Genomic DNA, 16,845 nt, shown 5'->3' with positions numbered 1-16,845 from the left:
GCCTCGTTTGAGGGCCATTTGCTGCTTTGTTCTTGAGTTGTATCTGACTATAACTTCCCACTTCCTATCTCGGCAAGTGCTTCACCACGTCGGCAGCTGACAATGGCAAAGTTCATTTCTGAGCGGCACAGCACTTCGCTAGTTTACCATACTGATCTCAATTTATTTTGAATGAACCAAGCAAGCTTCCGGCACGAAGCTTTGTACCTCTATAGACATCCGCTCCCAAATGCCACCTCTAGGTGAAACCTGGATGTGAACAAGCCAGTGGTTTCAGCAGGGTAGGTCCTCATACCTGCCTTCACTAGCACTGATGCCGACTGGCTGTTACATGGCTTAAGCTGAACTTGAACAACACAAAAGCAGGATCAAGAACGAACGACCCACAAAAGCACTAGCTAACAAACAAGCTCGGAAGCTTTCACTGTATTAGCAGTGTGAGTGATGTGCCCCCAGAACAGCGGCATGTGAAGCCTCGGCAAGTGAAGCCTCCACCTTGCAGAAGCACCAACCACAAGAAGCCAACGCCGCAGCAGAACGAAATAGCAACAATGAAACCAAATTCATAGACTTAATGGAAAAGCAATTAACATAAAAGCAAAATGTACAACCACTACTGCTAACATGATTTGTCGCATCACATTATATGACTGCCCACCAGTTCAGTTAACCTTCTCTTTACAGGCTAAAGCTCGGTGGGAAACAAAACAGTTGCTTTGACAACAACAGCTGGGTGCCTGGGACCCAGATGATGCTAATGCTTTCAGGTCTGCAATGGAACGTGGCATTGTAGAACTGCATCATGCTCTCCTAGTAAAACTGCTTCCTCCGCTCTCTAGGCCGTGTGTTAAGAGCACTGTAGCCAGTATGAAGAGCTGCAATGCAGGATCCCCATCAGCAGCCTGCACATGCTGCCTACCACACGCTCACCTGACGCAATCTCAGGAATGATTGGAGTGAGGTCAGATGGCTTCAGCGGAGTCGCCAGCGGGGTCATTGGACCATTCACCATGACGTTACCAAGGTAATAAAGCAGCTTCTGTGCCCTGTTCTGTGATGGCATGAAGAAGAACAGCTCGGGGTGCTCGTCGATGAAGTAGGTGTCAACGTTGGAGCTGAGGAACTGCTCATTTTGGAACACGTTGAGCAGGAAAGGAATGTTTGTCTACATGAAATAAGTGGAGAAAAAAACAGAAATGAGGTGACCGGACTGGTCTCGGAGGGCACCAAGATCATTCCATGTTCAAGATACATTGGTCGGCTTGTTACAAAGCAATTGAAGCAAGAATAAAAATAGCAAGCGAATTAAAAAGTAAGGTGGCTGACTGAAACAAAGAAATGCGTATTTTCTCACATATATGGGAGACTGTGACAAAAAAATGCTATGGGGAATGTATAAATAAAGGAAGGAAGTACTAAAAACGGATGAAACGAATCAATGAACACATACTAATAAGTGAATGTCTAAGAAATCTAGAGAGACAAATCGTACGAATGAGCAAGTGAATGTATTTAATGAACCAATAAACAAGGCAACCCACCAGTAAATCAAATGGGCACAAGTTTGTTCACACAAAAAGGTGACAGTCGGCAGGAAGCAGCAACGTTATAGCCCAAAGGGGAACATAACTGACACTAAACAAGTTTGGATAACATCCCGCTCACCATGTAATCTGCAGTTTGTGAACCATTCAGTGTGGCTTAACTTTCTGTTCTTACAGTGAAAGAAAAGAGGCTGACATATGATATTAAGTGAAAAAAAGAAGGTAGCAAAAAGTACTTCTAAGGGTTCAATTCACCTAGCCAATTTCTGAAATTTTTCTCTAGTACTAAGAACAGGTCTAGAGGGCTTTTAAATATGAGGTTCAGTAAACAGCTGGTTCAGCTTTTGTTTATGCATTCACAAACCTTTACTTCTTGTGATACATCCTTGCATGTATTTCATGCTAGATGTATACAAAAAATGTGAAAACAAAACCCCCTTTCAGAAAGATCCAAAAAGGCAGAGGTAAATGAATCAAAAGAAAAGGGGAAAAAAAAAAGAAACTGCATAGCAGACACACCTTGACACCTCGAACTCGAAACTCTCGGAGGCAACGGTTCATCTTGGCTGCGGCAGACCGCATGTCGTGGGCATGAGAAATGACCTTGACAAGCAGAGAGTCATAGTAGGGTGAAATGATGGCGCCTGCAAATGCTGACGCACTGTCCAGCCGGATCCCAAAGCCTTCTCCGCTCCTGAACACCTGGAGACGAAAAAGACCAGTTGATTGCAGCACAAGGGGAAACTTTCTTGGCACAAGGAACAATGCTAGAGGCATGCGGCATGCAGATAACCAATGGTCCTTTGTGGTAAAGGAGTGGGTTCCAAGAGAAAGTAAACATGGCAGGAGGCAACACAGGGTCAGGTGAAAGGAAGAGACTAGGAAGCTTGCAAAGATAAGGTGGCTACAGCTGGCACAGGACAAGAGGCCCTTGTCCTTCAGTGGACAGAGCTCGGATGATGTTGAGTGGCAGTAGATGTAGTTAGTTTAAACTAACAATTGTACACTGCCAGTTAAGAACTGCTAGTTCTTCCTTTGAGCTCAATGTCCCGCGTCGTGCTTCATATGTCCTAACCCCTTCCAAGTTCTCTGCTTCAATGTAACAGCACAGCCTTTTGCGACGCAGTTCACACACCTCTATGCGTCCTGTGTCGGGCTGGAAGTTCTTGGCTGGGTCCTCCGTGGTGACCCGGCACTGTATGGCGCAGCCCTTGGGCACAATGTTCTCCTGCTTCAGGCCCATGTCCGGCAGCAGTTGGCCCTCGGCTATCCTGATCTGGGACTGCACCAGGTCAACACTAGGGCACAAGCAGAACCACACAGTCATGCCAGCACGCTGCAAGCATGGTGCAAGGAAGGAAGGGGCAACAAGCAGGAATCAATCAGTGCACTGCGGCTGCACTTTTCAGAAAAGCTATCTCTACTGAAGGTGTTGCAAATGCACAATATCCTGGACTCAGTAAGAAAGTGGTATCGCCATGACTGCATCAATGATGGCAGATTTTTACGTTTTTCAGAGGAAATTAATAAAGAACAGTGCACATTCACCTCACCACTAAGTGTAGGTGCAAGCTTAAAATGCACACTCAATAGCTTAGTTTTGCCAGGCATTACAAATAAACAGCTTAGCTTTGTCTTTATTCCGTACAGTGATGCAAAGAAACCAAGTCTGAACACCCATCATACCAATGAGATTTGCTGGCAATAACTTTTGCAGCTGCATTTGTTAGCAGCTCAATTACCTAAAAAAAAACAATTCTGAATTTCAGGAAGCCAATTTCAGTGTGCGAGTAAGGCCTTCCCTATGGCAACTCGAACAGCTCCAGGGAGGTACAATTCTAGGCTTTCACTGTGAAGCTTGCCAAGTGTTCTTTAGTTGCAGTAAACCTGCTTCTTGCTCCTGCAGAAACCACTGCTGAGAAGCTCACAGTTAGGGCAATTAGACACATACAAAAAGTGATGTGCATATGACAACAACGTACGCAACAGTAATAAACCGACAAAGGGAACATTATGTAGTGCCTGTTCTACACCAGGTGAAGCAGCACAGAGCAAAAATTTCATGAACTGACCCAGTGATCTCTTCCGTGATTGTGTGCTCCACCTGCAACCGGGCGTTGACCTCGATGAAGAAGTGACGACCCGTGTCGTCTAACAGGAACTCCACTGTTCCCGCATTCTCGTAGCCGACATGCTTGGCAAGCCGCACAGCATCAGTGAGCATGGCTTCCCGAACCTAATGAAAAGTGGCGGCTGAACTTAAGCTCAATGGCTGAAAGCAATCAGAAAGCAAGCACGTAAAGCAAGGGCAAGTTGGGACTTGCATCAGGCTATGTGCCTACGTGAAATTTCAGAACAAACACGACGCTATTGCTTACCCGAGACTCCTTTGATCGCTTAGCCATAATAAATCGTCGATATATCGCGTCAAACGACCTATTCATCAAATTAAAGTGTGACAATGCCATTAAATATATAGCATATTTGATATGCTTGCAGCATTATAAACTAGCACTATCATGTAAGTGAGTGATATCGTTGTAACAATGAAAACCAGTGCTGCTACTAGACTGGCAATTAATTCAAAATTATGCCCAATAAAGACAATTTCTGACGTGCTTAGAGCAGGGCTCACCCCTGCAGACATTACCTTTGTACATTCACTCAAAACATCAAGCAAAACTTAAAGAGATGAGGAGAAAATATCTAACAACAAGATTCAAACAAGATAAAAAGAGATTGTGCAGGACAGCACATAGCACTGCGCCTCATCTGAGCAATATTTTTTCACTATCAAAGTCTTGCTAAAAAAAACCAGTCTGGATTGATGACGCAAAACAATTGTCCTAAATGTAGACCAGAAACTTCATGAATTAAGCAGCTCTAACATAACAGAACACTGCTAAAGCAGCTTTAACAGGCATATGTTCGACATAATGCAGCCAAGGTTCTTCGCGTACTGCAAGATAAACAGTAAAATCTCGGCAATATGAATCTCCCAGGGCCGCAAAAATATTTGCAGCATCTGATATTCGCATCATTTAAAACGAACAAAATCTGCATGCAGAAGCATGGTAAATGCATTCATGCAGAGTGTTTACAGCCAATGAGATTTGTTTGTGGCCACAAACCACTGGTCACAGCTCACGGTGCGTACGACGCAATGGTAAGTACTATTGGAGCATTCACAATGTGAAGGCAGCAATTGGTGCTCAAGGTGAAGCTGCCACTCGCGTGTTCGTATCATATCCGTAACAGAGTGTGGGAGTGCATTCAGGACACCCAAAATTCTGAACATAGTACATAATGCACCCAGGCGAGGAAATTTTAAGAATTTGTACCATCCGAAATTTATATAAACTATGTTTGTATCAATGAGATTCATCGTAATAGCCGAATGCAGAGCTTCTCATGCTATGCTAAGCAGCTGAACAGAACAGCCCTTTTTTTGTTTTACAGTGATAGCTGTCAGGCGCCCGTTACTTGCTTGCTCGCTGTAGTCATCCGGCGTCGTCGCTGTCGCCGCTGTCGGCGTAAACGATGGGTGCGTTAAATCCACCCACCACCGATGGCATCCATGGCACCATGGTAACCCAGCTTGCCATGGCAACTATGGCCTACACAGCTATCGCTGAATCTTGCACTACATAATCGTAACCGACCTGTGAATTTTTTTCATAAATTGGTGACAGGCAGCAAAGCTGACGCCCACCTTAGGATCGAGATTGGCAGCAGGAGCAATTTCGACGACCTTCTGGTGACGTCGCTGCACTGAGCAGTCACGCTCGTAGAGGTGCACCACATTGCCCGCTTTGTCACCTGAACGAGAAAAGAAGGCCGGAAGTTGAGTCATTAAAATATAATATAAAAGGCTAAGACACATAGGTGACTAATTGAAACACATGACATAGCTTACCGAGAAGCTGAACTTCTATGTGACGTGGACGGACGATGAATCTTTCAATGAACATGTCGCCATTGCCAAAGGCAGCTTTGGCTTCCGACGTGGCTCTCTGGAAGTTCTCCTCTACTTCCTATAGAGAAGGCGGAAAATTCGAATTCTTGTAAACGACAGGTACAATGCAGACAGCACTACATGCAGGGCTGTTTTATTATGTCTTACATTTAGCAAGCCACACATAAAACAGGGCAAGTCAGTGTTGTGGAAATCCTGAAGGTGGAGCCAGTGTCAAGAAAGCAAAACATGCCTTTTATCCGAAAACAGATATGTGGCTACGAAGAAAAAAAAAAAACAGCTTTCTTCTTCGAAAACAAACTGACCAAATGAAAAAAAAAAATTTGCTTTTCTGGAGTAGAGCCAGAGATTACCAGCTGATTATTCAGTGCGGTCCATTTGTAAACACTGAGCTACGCACAAGGCTAGCAGTTGGCGTTAAGATGGCAAATCTGCTGACAAATGAAAGAAGTGGAAGCTTGAAAGAAATTATATCAAGGAAACCAGTTCCGCAGAAATCAACAAGGCAGAGGGAGTTCCAGCTTCCTTTCACTTCATGTCGTGCAAACTAAGCAGGTATATGAGCAATCACGCTCTGATAAGCTCAAACAAGAAGGACTATGAGGAACAGCCAGGAAGCTAAGCAAGTAAGTGTTCACAAGTGCTACTTACACTCATTTCCCTGACCACCCGCATTCCTCGGCCACCCCCACCGTAAGCAGCCTTGAAGATGACCGGCAAGCCGTGCTCTTTGCAAAATGCCATGGCCTCCTCGGTTGTGGAAACTGGTTTGTCTGTGCCAGGAACAACCTGCACATCTATGAAACATCGACAGCTGGAGTGTTGGGTTTGGCCAGAACACGCTATGTGACCAAGTAGATGAAGTCAGTAGGTTACAGACCAGTTTTGCAATTCATGACCCTGATTGCTTCCTTTTCCTCGCTAACTTTGCCAACCAAGGAAGCCGGAGCACACCCGCAATGTCATTTCTTCATGCAGAACTGGTCAGCGACCCACGACCTGCTCAACTATGCTTCCCGACTAGATGGCGCACAGCCAAACCTTTGAGTACACTACACAATCCAGGGAGTCAGTGGGCCACAAATGCTACAGCTCAATATGAACCAGATTTAAAAAGAGAAGTGTGATTTCCAACTGCGTGCTAGTCCTTCAGATGGTATACTGCCAACAGAGATAAAACTCATAGGAAGCCTGGTTAGGGCTAGTTAGTCAAAATGATATTACAGAGCAAGAGCAGGTAGTGTCTCGCACCCCTCAAAGAAGAAACAAAATTATAAAATGCTTAGTAGGTTGTACAGTCAGCAGCAAAAGTTTGCAGTATGCACATGTGCTTAGGAACAAATCTGCAGTAGCGTGCCCTTGCAACTCAGTCGCCAGTTGTCGATACCAGCAGATGGCGTATGCACACCTCTTCATGCTTGCAGGCATTTCAGGTGATTGGCTAGTATGGTGGCACCAAAGTACCATATAAACTAGTGTAAGGGCCGCACTTAAAAAAAAATTCAACTGTGAATTTTGAAGGTGTGGCCAATATACGAAAATATAAAAAATACGTATAACCATATTATTTTTCCTCAATTATCTAATCCAAAACAGAGGGTGCGGTTCACACATGGGTGCGGCCGTTACACAAGATTACACGGTAAATATTTTTCTGCATGCCTCCATCCCATAAACCTTTGCTGCCCACTGTACTCATGCAGGAGTTCATCATGAACTTTTATTCTACTTTTCCATGTCTAAACCATCTAATGCATACAGACCATACCCCACAGGCTACTATAGTCTGACTCCACTAACAAAAGCTTTATTTAATGCGAGCTTGATGACACCAAGAATGGGCATATTTTTTTTTTAAGTGCTGCACAAAGCTCGACACAGACGACAGGCCTAAAGGAGAACCACGACAAAAGCAGTAAGACATGCTTCTATTTTAATTCTGTGGTCTGTGTCACTTGGCATTTGGCTTTTATCCACGTTCTTTAGAGCTAAAATCGCAAGCATAGCTTGTCTTCCACTGCAGTTGCATTAAATCTGCTTCTTTAAAAACTACAGAATACTGTGCGTCCAAGCATTTCATGATTAAAAGCGAGCCTAGCTGCCTCGTACCTGCACTGATGGCCGACTGTCGGGCAGCTATCTTGTCTCCCATCTTGGCCATCACATCGGGTGTCGGGCCAATAAACCGAATTCCGGCATCGATGACGGCCTGGGCGAAGTCGGACCTCTCCGACAAGAAGCCATATCCCGGATGGATGGCGTCCACATGGTTTTCCTGAAGGTAGGCAAAACAAGCAGAACATCACGAGAATCATTCAGGGTTAATCAGAAGGAAGGTCGTCAGTTATATTTAAACAGGTAGAAGGATCAGATCAAGACTGACAGACACAGGTATACATGAAAAATACACACGCACTTAAGTGCCAGCGCTTGTCTCAGTCCACTCTTTTTTTGTGCATTTAAAAACAAAATGTCTACCAACTCACTCCACTGCGTCTATGGGAAAAATTTTTCAAATAAGATAGTTACATGACGCTTGCATGAAGTCATAGCTTAAACAGGTTAGTGAACTTCTATTTATAGCATGAGCTCATTATTTCATACTTCGCCGACATGGTTTCATTTTGATCGTGGCATACCAGCTGAGACTAAGATTGAAATTGAAGAGTCTTTGCACTGCTGCTAATTTTACCAGGAAAAGGTGATAGCCAGCTTTTTGAAACCTCATGCATACTGGCACAGGTCATATAGTCTGCGGGCCAGATAAATAAACAAGTGCTGCCGTCTATAAAGAACAGACTGAACAAGTGCTGTGGCACTATGACAACTTTTCACGTCCAGCCTATTAATACGGCAGACGGCAATGCTGGTGCAGTTAGGAGGCCAGATTTAGATTACACATGATGCCTACCTTTCCATGAGACAAGCAAAGCAAGTAAAGACGCCAGCTCTGCTCTGCTTAGTAGAAACGAAATTGACTAAAAAGTCTTATTTCTGGTCATTGTCCAGGATAAAAAGTAAGCCCTGCGCATATATGAATGTACCTGTACAGAGAAACATGTAATTGCTTATACATTTCAGGAACAACATGGTCACCTGAGCAATCCTGATGATTTCAGGGATGCTCAGGTAGGCTTCCACGGGTGACAGGCCCTTCCCAATTAGATACGCCTCATCCGCCTTCTGTCGATGCATGTGCATCTTGTCCTGCTCGGAGTAGATGGCCACGGAGTTGATGCCGAGTTCATAGCAGGCCCTAAAGACACGGATGGCGATTTCACCTACAAGGAAAGAACGGGTGAGGTAGGGCAAGAAGACATTGCAAATAATTCACAAGACATCATACACGACGACAGGGCATGACAAGTTATATTCATAATTAAGAGATCATAAAACATCCAAATGAGACTTAACAAAGCAATCCTGACAGCCTACTTATCGGTATGATCACAATATAGATATATAAAAGAGATCATTTTGTACTGAACAATTAATTAACATATACATCACAACACCTTTACTTTATTCTTAAAAGGACATTTAAAGTATAGTGGTAAGAGGGGTACAGTTTCTCACATAGCTTACGTCTACACAAGAATTATAAGCACACAAATTAAATCGGCTTTGAATTTCATCTTATTTTGCAACACTGCACTTTAGAAATTCATTTTTAACTATAGGAAAATTTGTCACAAAGTTTACATACTGTGCCCACTGGCGAATGTTGTTAATATAAAAATTTGAAACATAAAAGCCAGCAGTGTATATATATATATAGCAGACAAGGTAAGGGAAATGAGCTAGGGGCTCGTTTGACAAACATATGAAGGAAGCCAACAGTCACCGAAACCAAGGTGCATACGGGAATGTTTCTTTTTTTTTTTGTAGTACTGATTAGTGGGAGAATAATACTATTAGTCCAAATGGCTGCAGTTGCAGTTAAGAAAAATCCAGGAAAAATGCACGCACGCACGCACGCACACACACACACACACACACACACACACACACACACACACACACACACACACACACACACACACACACACACACACACACACACACACACACACACACACACACACACACACACACACACACACACACACACACACACACACACACACACAAATCACAGCAGGAAGGTATATGATCTGCATCACTCAGTGCTGATAGTGCGGCGCTAAAATCGGACCGACGGATGGGTATAGTTTCGTTCTATCGCCGACACCCCCCCCCCCCCACCCCCTCGCTATGACGGCCCCGCAAAATCCGCAATTCTTGTTCGCACGAAACAGCCCAACATATCCTGAAAAAAAAAAAATGCTTCTATTGCAATCACTCAGGCTGCGCGCGCTTTTATCTGTTTTATTTTCTTTTTCTTTTGCGAGTGCAGCTTCATCAAATTGCTGCTCATGGGCACAGTTGTTCAGTTGCGGATATAAGAATTACGCACGATCGTCACGGCAGTTGCTGAAATACCCGACCGCATATCTTTCTTCGTTGCGCCAGACCAGAATTCCTGCTCGCAAATTATAACAGAAAAAAAAGCGCAACTCGATCGCTACGGCGGCAAACCGAAACTCCGAAGAAAAAAACACAACAAAAAGCACCATCTTTCTCACGCAATACGTGAGCAACGTACGTGAGTATCAAGGAAAACCACGCCGTATACACACGGCGCCAGGAAAGCATTCCCTCTCCTTTTTTATTTATTTATTTTCTTTTTTTGCTCCTCCCGTTCACGCGGGAAACGTGGCTGCCCATCTCGTTCAGTTTACCGTAACCCGAGCGCGCACTCCGCGCTGTCTGGAAGAGCGCGCTGTGCCCCAGATAGTCTGAAAGCACCCTCTCGATTTCACTACGCACCGGACTTCAAGCACACCACTCCAAACACACGTGAAGCGATGCGCTGCGCCCGCAAGCGATATGATATGCCTACGATGGGCCCGATCCGCGCAAAGGCGGGTATGGAACTATATCGTTTTCGAATGAACACTTCTATTGTACACGAAGCCGCACCGCGGAGGCACTGACCGTCAAATGCGGTTTTCCTTTCCCTATCCCCTCTCTCCCAAGGGCTTGCTCACTCGGCTGTAGCGTCTGGTGGAATCCCGCAGCAAGAAAGATGAGCGGATAATAACGCTGCAGCCATATTGTACAGCAATATAACAAGCACTGAACTGCTCCCCTTAGATCAGATGCTGCAGTTAACTCTTTTTCTGAGTTCTTGAACCTGATTTCTTAAGAAAACATTTTCATCTTGAACAATTTTTCGTGCTGTATGTTTCATGATGTACTGATCGAACTAGCTGCGATGTGTTTGTGCATGCATACATGGCATTTAGGATTAATTCCATTTAATTTCATTTTATTTCCTTACAGGCCCCATGAGTGGGGTATTACATAAGGTGTGGGAACTAACAAAGAAAGCATTCTTACATTTGTACATATTTTTTTTTACATTTCCTTAATTGCAACATTTAGTCTGTACATGCACATACATGGTTTGAGCACATGTGCACTGCCAGCACTATTACTTTTCAGCACACATAACAGAAAAGAATAAATGTACAGAAGACTAATTTTGTTCGAGACAATACTGAGAGACTATCATGTAGTACATATATACAGCACGGAAAAAAAAAGATGTCATTAAGTGTCCTCATCCATTTTTTCTGTCATGGTTTAGGAGAATGCTGAAACCAAGCATTTCTTACGTTGCTTTCAAGCACCATTCCTAGAAGCGTCAGCTGCACACGCAAACCTGTGAAAATGTACCACTGGCCAGTAATTTTGCTGTGCAAAGGGTACAAACCAGTTCCTTTACAACTAAGTGTATCAACAGGTAATGGTTGTAAATGAAAGCAGCATTTGGTGGCACATGACTGGATTCATGGCAAGAGCCTGTCCCTGTAAATATAAGCGTGCTAGGAGTTGCTCACGACAACGGGAGAAAACTCTAGGAAAAAGTGTTCCAGGTACCCTTAAAAGTGCTGGAAATTTTTGCTCAACATTATGCAGAACTCTACCATAACTCAATACGATCAATAATGGCGACAGTCAACAAAGGTCTGAACCAGCTATCTCACACGCACTGGCAACACGACAAACTGGGCTGATACACATTTTCTCTCGCTCACTGAGCCAAGGAAGGCATAGACGAACTTCACAGAGCTGCACATGGCTTCAAGGACTGATAGCGCCTTACACGCATCTCTACAGTAAGCCGTTGCTCCTCGATCCCGACATGAGAAGATGCGATGCACATACCTCTGTTAGCCACGAGGATCTTCTTGATGGGCTTGACTTCCGAGGCAGGACTGGAGGCATAGCAGCAGGTGTTATGGTAGAGAGGGCACAGTGACGACCGCAGGAGGGCCGTCTGCAGGTTGATCTGCTTCAATAGCAGCGCCCTCATCTTGACAGGTATGGTGCGCTCAGCGGCTACCTACACTAGAAAGTGAGCAAAAAAAGGAAATAAATAGTTATCGCATGGCAACCAGCTAGAAGGTCGGTCTATCTTGTGCTGTTAGCAGCATCAGCAAACACAAAGTGCCTCACTGTGTGTATCTGGACGTGATTGGGCATTAAAGAAAACACACATTGTTACAGTACTTAAATTACTTATTTGGATCTACTGGTGAATAGGTGGAGGCTATCGTGTGCCAAGCGCAGGACTAAAATTTAGTGCCACGGCTAAAAACTCACTTATCGTTTGAAAAGTGTTACATCTCATTTAAAATGTTTGCATAATCTTAAAATTTTAAATATGAGTGAGATGATCACCTCTACAAAGAGAAACCAGGGGTGAAAAGGCATTCTTTGCAAATTTGTTGAAAATGTTCCCTCGCCAAGTGTTTTACAAGTAATTAGAATATGATTTACTGTGGCGAAATAACAGATAATCCATTTTTAACACAAGTGCTGGTAGATGATGAAATTACATGCTTTCGTAAAGAAATTCCAGCAGCCACTATATCATGCCTAACCCGACACACCTACACAGCACCTGGATAAAATTTTTTGCACCATTTCCATTCGCTCGATCACTGCAAACCGTCACAGTTGAAAGCTGAAAATAATTAACAAATTAACAAGCTTATCTGTGCCAAGCAAGAACAGCTGTAATGGTTTTCCAGCTGTTCTCTTGAAGTACTCTGCACAGGCTGGCAGGAATAAACCTGCTTGTTAAAAGCACTTTCATTGTCAGCACAAAGCCCCTTGCAGCCACATTTAATATTCCTAGTGCAAATCCTGGCAAGAAACAGTGCTGCTATCTAGAAGACTTTATGGACTACCTCCCAGCCTTCTCTACAGGCAAGGTTTAAAAATTTCCTGTCTGGTCGCCACATAATTATTTTCACTGTTTTACATTTGGAAAGGTTGCTGCACAGCTTACAAAACAAGAGTAAAGTAGCCAAACCACAATCAACATGATATAGTTTTCAAGAAACAACAATGATAATCAGGGGTCCCATCATCTTGTTTAATTTTCTCATACTGATCATATTAAAGAGCCATTACATTCCAGAAAATCCACTTTTTTTTTGTTAAACGAAATGAAAACAGAAAGCAGCACAGCCTCTCTGACAAGTGACATTTTTTTAAAGGTCTACATGAATGATAGAAGAGTAACCTCAAGCCACATATTCAGTTAACCGAGACAAAACTATACAGCTCAACAGCGCCTTGCAGTTGTTATCAAATCTGCCCTGCGAAATGCACCACACGTTCACAGTATGGCCAGGACACTAGAGGTTAACTAAGTTTCCAGCTTGAAAAAGTGGGGTAACTAAAAAGTAACAGCTCACCTGCTGCTAGAAACTCTTACAGACATCACTATGAGGTGCATGCATCTTCATAAAGTTGTATTTTTTGAAGTTTCACTGTTTAGTCAATCGGTCATAACAAAATTATAAAGCTTTTCCAAATACATAGCCATGCTATGTGAACAGTATCTGCAGTGTCTACTCAACAGCATATTCACTCATTAAGACTGGCTTCTCAGGACCAAAGTGGCATGTTTTATTACTGCACCATGCTGCTAAACACTATCAAACTCCAACATACCAAGACGGGAGCGCAAGCAGAAGGCTTCAGTACAAGCACATCCCTGAATTGTATGGTACAAAACAACTTCAACCTATAGCACAGCTATTACGAATTGCAATAAAGCCCAAAAGAATTTAAGCAATTCCACATTAGACGACATTTGTGCAGGTTGGTCAAACCGAGGAAGTCTGCACTGCCAAAACACGTTAAAAAACCAAGAGTTCATAAACAGGGGTTGAGTAAAGGATTTAGTCAGTCATAATTTTACTCTTACCAGAAAGGCGCTGGTTTCCAGAAATCATGTCTGCATGCATGAGACATCACAATGCATTTAAGGCAATTTTTCCGGATCTATATATGATTACCCAAATCTAATGTGTTCATAGAGTATCACACAGGCTAGCCAAATTATTAGTAATTCTTCTAAAAGGCCGATAGGATAATACAAAGAATATGTTTTGAGTAATACATATGCTCAGTTAAATAGTGACCCTTTGCACTAGACAAAAAAGAAAAAAAATTCAGGAGTTATTCCAGACAACCACTGCACTTCCTTGCAAAATCTCGCAGTGTCACCCCAGCAAATACCAGCTATGTCACTGTTATTACATCATCTGCTGATAAGTGGTAGACAAATACTTGACAGGATTCTTTTTATCAGTGGCTGAAGTCTGGCATCAGCAGACAGGAGTGTGCAATATGGGGTTTTCTTACTGATACTGACTGATAGCAATTCTGTTGACAAGGCATGGATCCATGATATCACAGAGTGAAGAGATATGAGACAGCAAGCATATGGCCAAGCCTTGAGGTTAGGGGGCATATTAGGTGCCTCAACCTCTCTTTTAAGCCCACCACAAGTTAAAGTATTTTCAATGTACAAAGTTTGACATGAGAAAGGACGAGATATAGTTTGGTTAAGCTGGCTCATAAGCACAGCAGAAAAAAAAAATAGAATTCTTAACGCAACAACTTATAATAACAGCTACAACATTCAAGGGTTGTGCAGTAGAATATAACCATAAAAAAAAGGAGTGATGCAATAGAGCATGTGAAGCAATTAAGACAAGAGAAAATTAATCAAGCTATATTTAATACTGGCATAAACTATAATTACGGAATTCAGGAGACATCTACTCTCCCAAATCCAAGAGCTACAGTTATTCTCCTACGTTGTAAAATCAGAAAGCATTCGCTGCATCCGCGACAGGTCAGGTCACTGACAGCAGTGCATTGTTGCGCAGACAGATACTGCAGCTGTAGTTATAGATTAGATGTGTCTGGCAAGCAGCGCTTGTGCAGGGGTAACTGTCAGTGAGAAATGTGAAAATTACTAGGTTCTTACATCTGCATTCTCGATACATCAGGCACTGTCCACAGTTGTCTGAAATGTAACCACAAAAAGAAATATATATAGCGAACAGATGCGGCAGACGTGTGCAGCACGGTCCTGCCGGAAAGAAAATGCTGCTGGCTAAAAGCGGAGCTATGCATTGCTAAAAGCAATAACACCATGCAGTGCATACATGGGCCCTGGGTTTTCAATTACAGCTGTAAAATACAATTTTTTCTCCTTTCTTTTGTTTAACATGAAACCTCGTTCACAATTTATACGTTACCTACATTGCATCCTTTCCAAAAACATGTGCGATATATTTCATCGATATATCCACTATTTTGACCAGGCGCTACTGATGTATTTTGCGTCGTAATATTCTGAGCCGCTTTTCCGTGCTTTCATCCGGTCACCTTTATTCTGTGGGGTAGCATATGCAAGTGCATTTCTGTTAAGATTACGTGAAGGTCATTATACAAAACTGAAATGCAAACTTGTCCACTTTTGTTCGCTTTTTCCTTTCCCGGTTCACATGTCAAACACAAGAGCATATGTATCACTAGATGTTAATGGAAAGAAAATGTTGTACGACAAGCCCGCCTGCTTGATGTCCTTGATAGCGCAGTACTTGTAAATAAATAAATACTGGTAGCTGAAAACAAATTAATAAGGCGTGACGTTATTGACCCTTTCAAATGCTGCCAATTAAAGTACACGCATTATAATATATGTTTGGCAGTACGTAAAGTTAGCGCTGCGCCAATATGACGATCAACGCGGATATACTCGAATAAGCTGTAAAAAATAATGCGGCGATGAAAGGGAGGCAATATACCCCGGGTGGTGGCAACAAACGCTCCACTGAAACAGCCTCACCTGGGAGTGACGGCTCAGCTGACGCAGCGCAACTCCGCACGACCTCTGAGGCGAACGGGAGGCTCGACGCAAACACGATACAACTGAGAGAGAGCGATATGACAAGTGCCCGCACCGCGTTGACGCGAGGAAGAGTATACTATAAAGGCTGCCGAAAGGCAACACCCTCACTGCGGCGTGCACACAGCAGCACGTGTCAGGGTCGGAGCCGCGGCCGGATCACTATTTTTCTACAACCCCGCATTCTGTCGCTACATCGGAGCATGCTGCGAAGCCGACGTAGTGCGAGTACACATACACACCAGAGAAAACGGTGCGCATATGTCGGGAACGGTTGATGAAACCGAGACGAAAAAATAAAAAGTACCAGGAACTCAGCTAAGTGATACGGCAATTATTTTTTCGCCTTTCTTTTCCTTTCACCGGCCTGCTCAAGAAGGCAAACAACGATGACCGCAAAAAACGTTGCACGACCTTGATGCCGCGCGCATCGCATCGGAGAGCGAAGCATGTCCTCTCCGCAAACGGCTATTATGCGCCAGCTCTTACCTGAATGCCTACTAAGAACGAAACTCAATACGGTGTGCCTCGGGAGTTTGACGAGCCGGGTTGCATTATGTGCGCTTTTTTTCTTCCCTTCTGAAAATAGCTTCCTTACTTCCGCAAAGCTCGGAGGGAATCCGCTGCTTCGATATGCAATTGAGACCAGGATATGCAATGTCAGGTTGAAAGTGAAAGCGTTTGTTTACCTGCGAGGGAAAAAAAAAAAAAAACGCGAACCAACGTCGCTGTGGCTTTCCGCAGACCGACGCCGCGACCGCAGCCGCTCGCTGGACCCCGGAGCACCTTCCGCAGCCCTCGCAGATCTCGCTCACGTCATTGTTGGAGGCATAACGACGCTGCCTACAGTCTCCCAGGACGTCAAACCAACTTGCAGACCGGGAAGCAAGGAGCGCCGATAAAACTACTTTTTTTCTTCTTCGTTACCAAGCGCGCGTGTGCAACCATCTCGCAGACGACGCAGACCCAGACCAGACGGCGGCATCGGCAGCGTGACG

General features: G+C 43.8%; 1 protein-coding gene across 14 annotated transcripts in view; it reads right to left on the bottom strand.

Annotated features, from left to right (window-relative positions):
- PCB (Pyruvate carboxylase) overlaps nucleotides 1–16,824 on the bottom strand; it is a 32,560-nt gene extending 15,736 nt beyond the window's left edge. For 2 of the 14 annotated variants that reach the window (XM_077666234.1, XM_077666242.1), the window contains exons 1-11: nucleotides 16,537–16,820; nucleotides 11,794–11,976; nucleotides 8,617–8,801; nucleotides 7,630–7,795; nucleotides 6,172–6,317; nucleotides 5,461–5,578; nucleotides 5,257–5,363; nucleotides 3,617–3,780; nucleotides 2,680–2,842; nucleotides 2,064–2,246; nucleotides 931–1,165 (exon numbers count right to left, since the gene is read on the bottom strand). In XM_077666234.1, coding sequence (XP_077522360.1) covers nucleotides 931–1,165; nucleotides 2,064–2,246; nucleotides 2,680–2,842; nucleotides 3,617–3,780; nucleotides 5,257–5,363; nucleotides 5,461–5,578; nucleotides 6,172–6,317; nucleotides 7,630–7,795; nucleotides 8,617–8,801; nucleotides 11,794–11,941 — 1,615 coding nt within the window. In that variant the 5' untranslated portion in view covers nucleotides 11,942–11,976; nucleotides 16,537–16,820. Of the gene's footprint in view, nucleotides 1–930; nucleotides 1,166–2,063; nucleotides 2,247–2,679; nucleotides 2,843–3,616; nucleotides 3,781–5,256; nucleotides 5,364–5,460; nucleotides 5,579–6,171; nucleotides 6,318–7,629; nucleotides 7,796–8,616; nucleotides 8,802–11,793; nucleotides 11,977–14,920; nucleotides 14,960–15,787 lie in introns of all 14 variants that reach the window. The other 12 variants (XM_077666238.1, XM_077666245.1, XM_077666232.1 and 9 more) reach the window with 11 other exon arrangements.
- Nucleotides 16,825–16,845: the final 21 nt, after the last annotated feature.

This window comes from Amblyomma americanum, chromosome 5 (assembly GCF_052857255.1).
Source record: "Amblyomma americanum isolate KBUSLIRL-KWMA chromosome 5, ASM5285725v1, whole genome shotgun sequence".
Classification (NCBI taxonomy): domain Eukaryota; kingdom Metazoa; phylum Arthropoda; class Arachnida; order Ixodida; family Ixodidae; genus Amblyomma; species Amblyomma americanum.
Note: the sequence above shows the minus strand (reverse complement) of the source record. Positions and strands in the feature narration are given on the sequence as shown.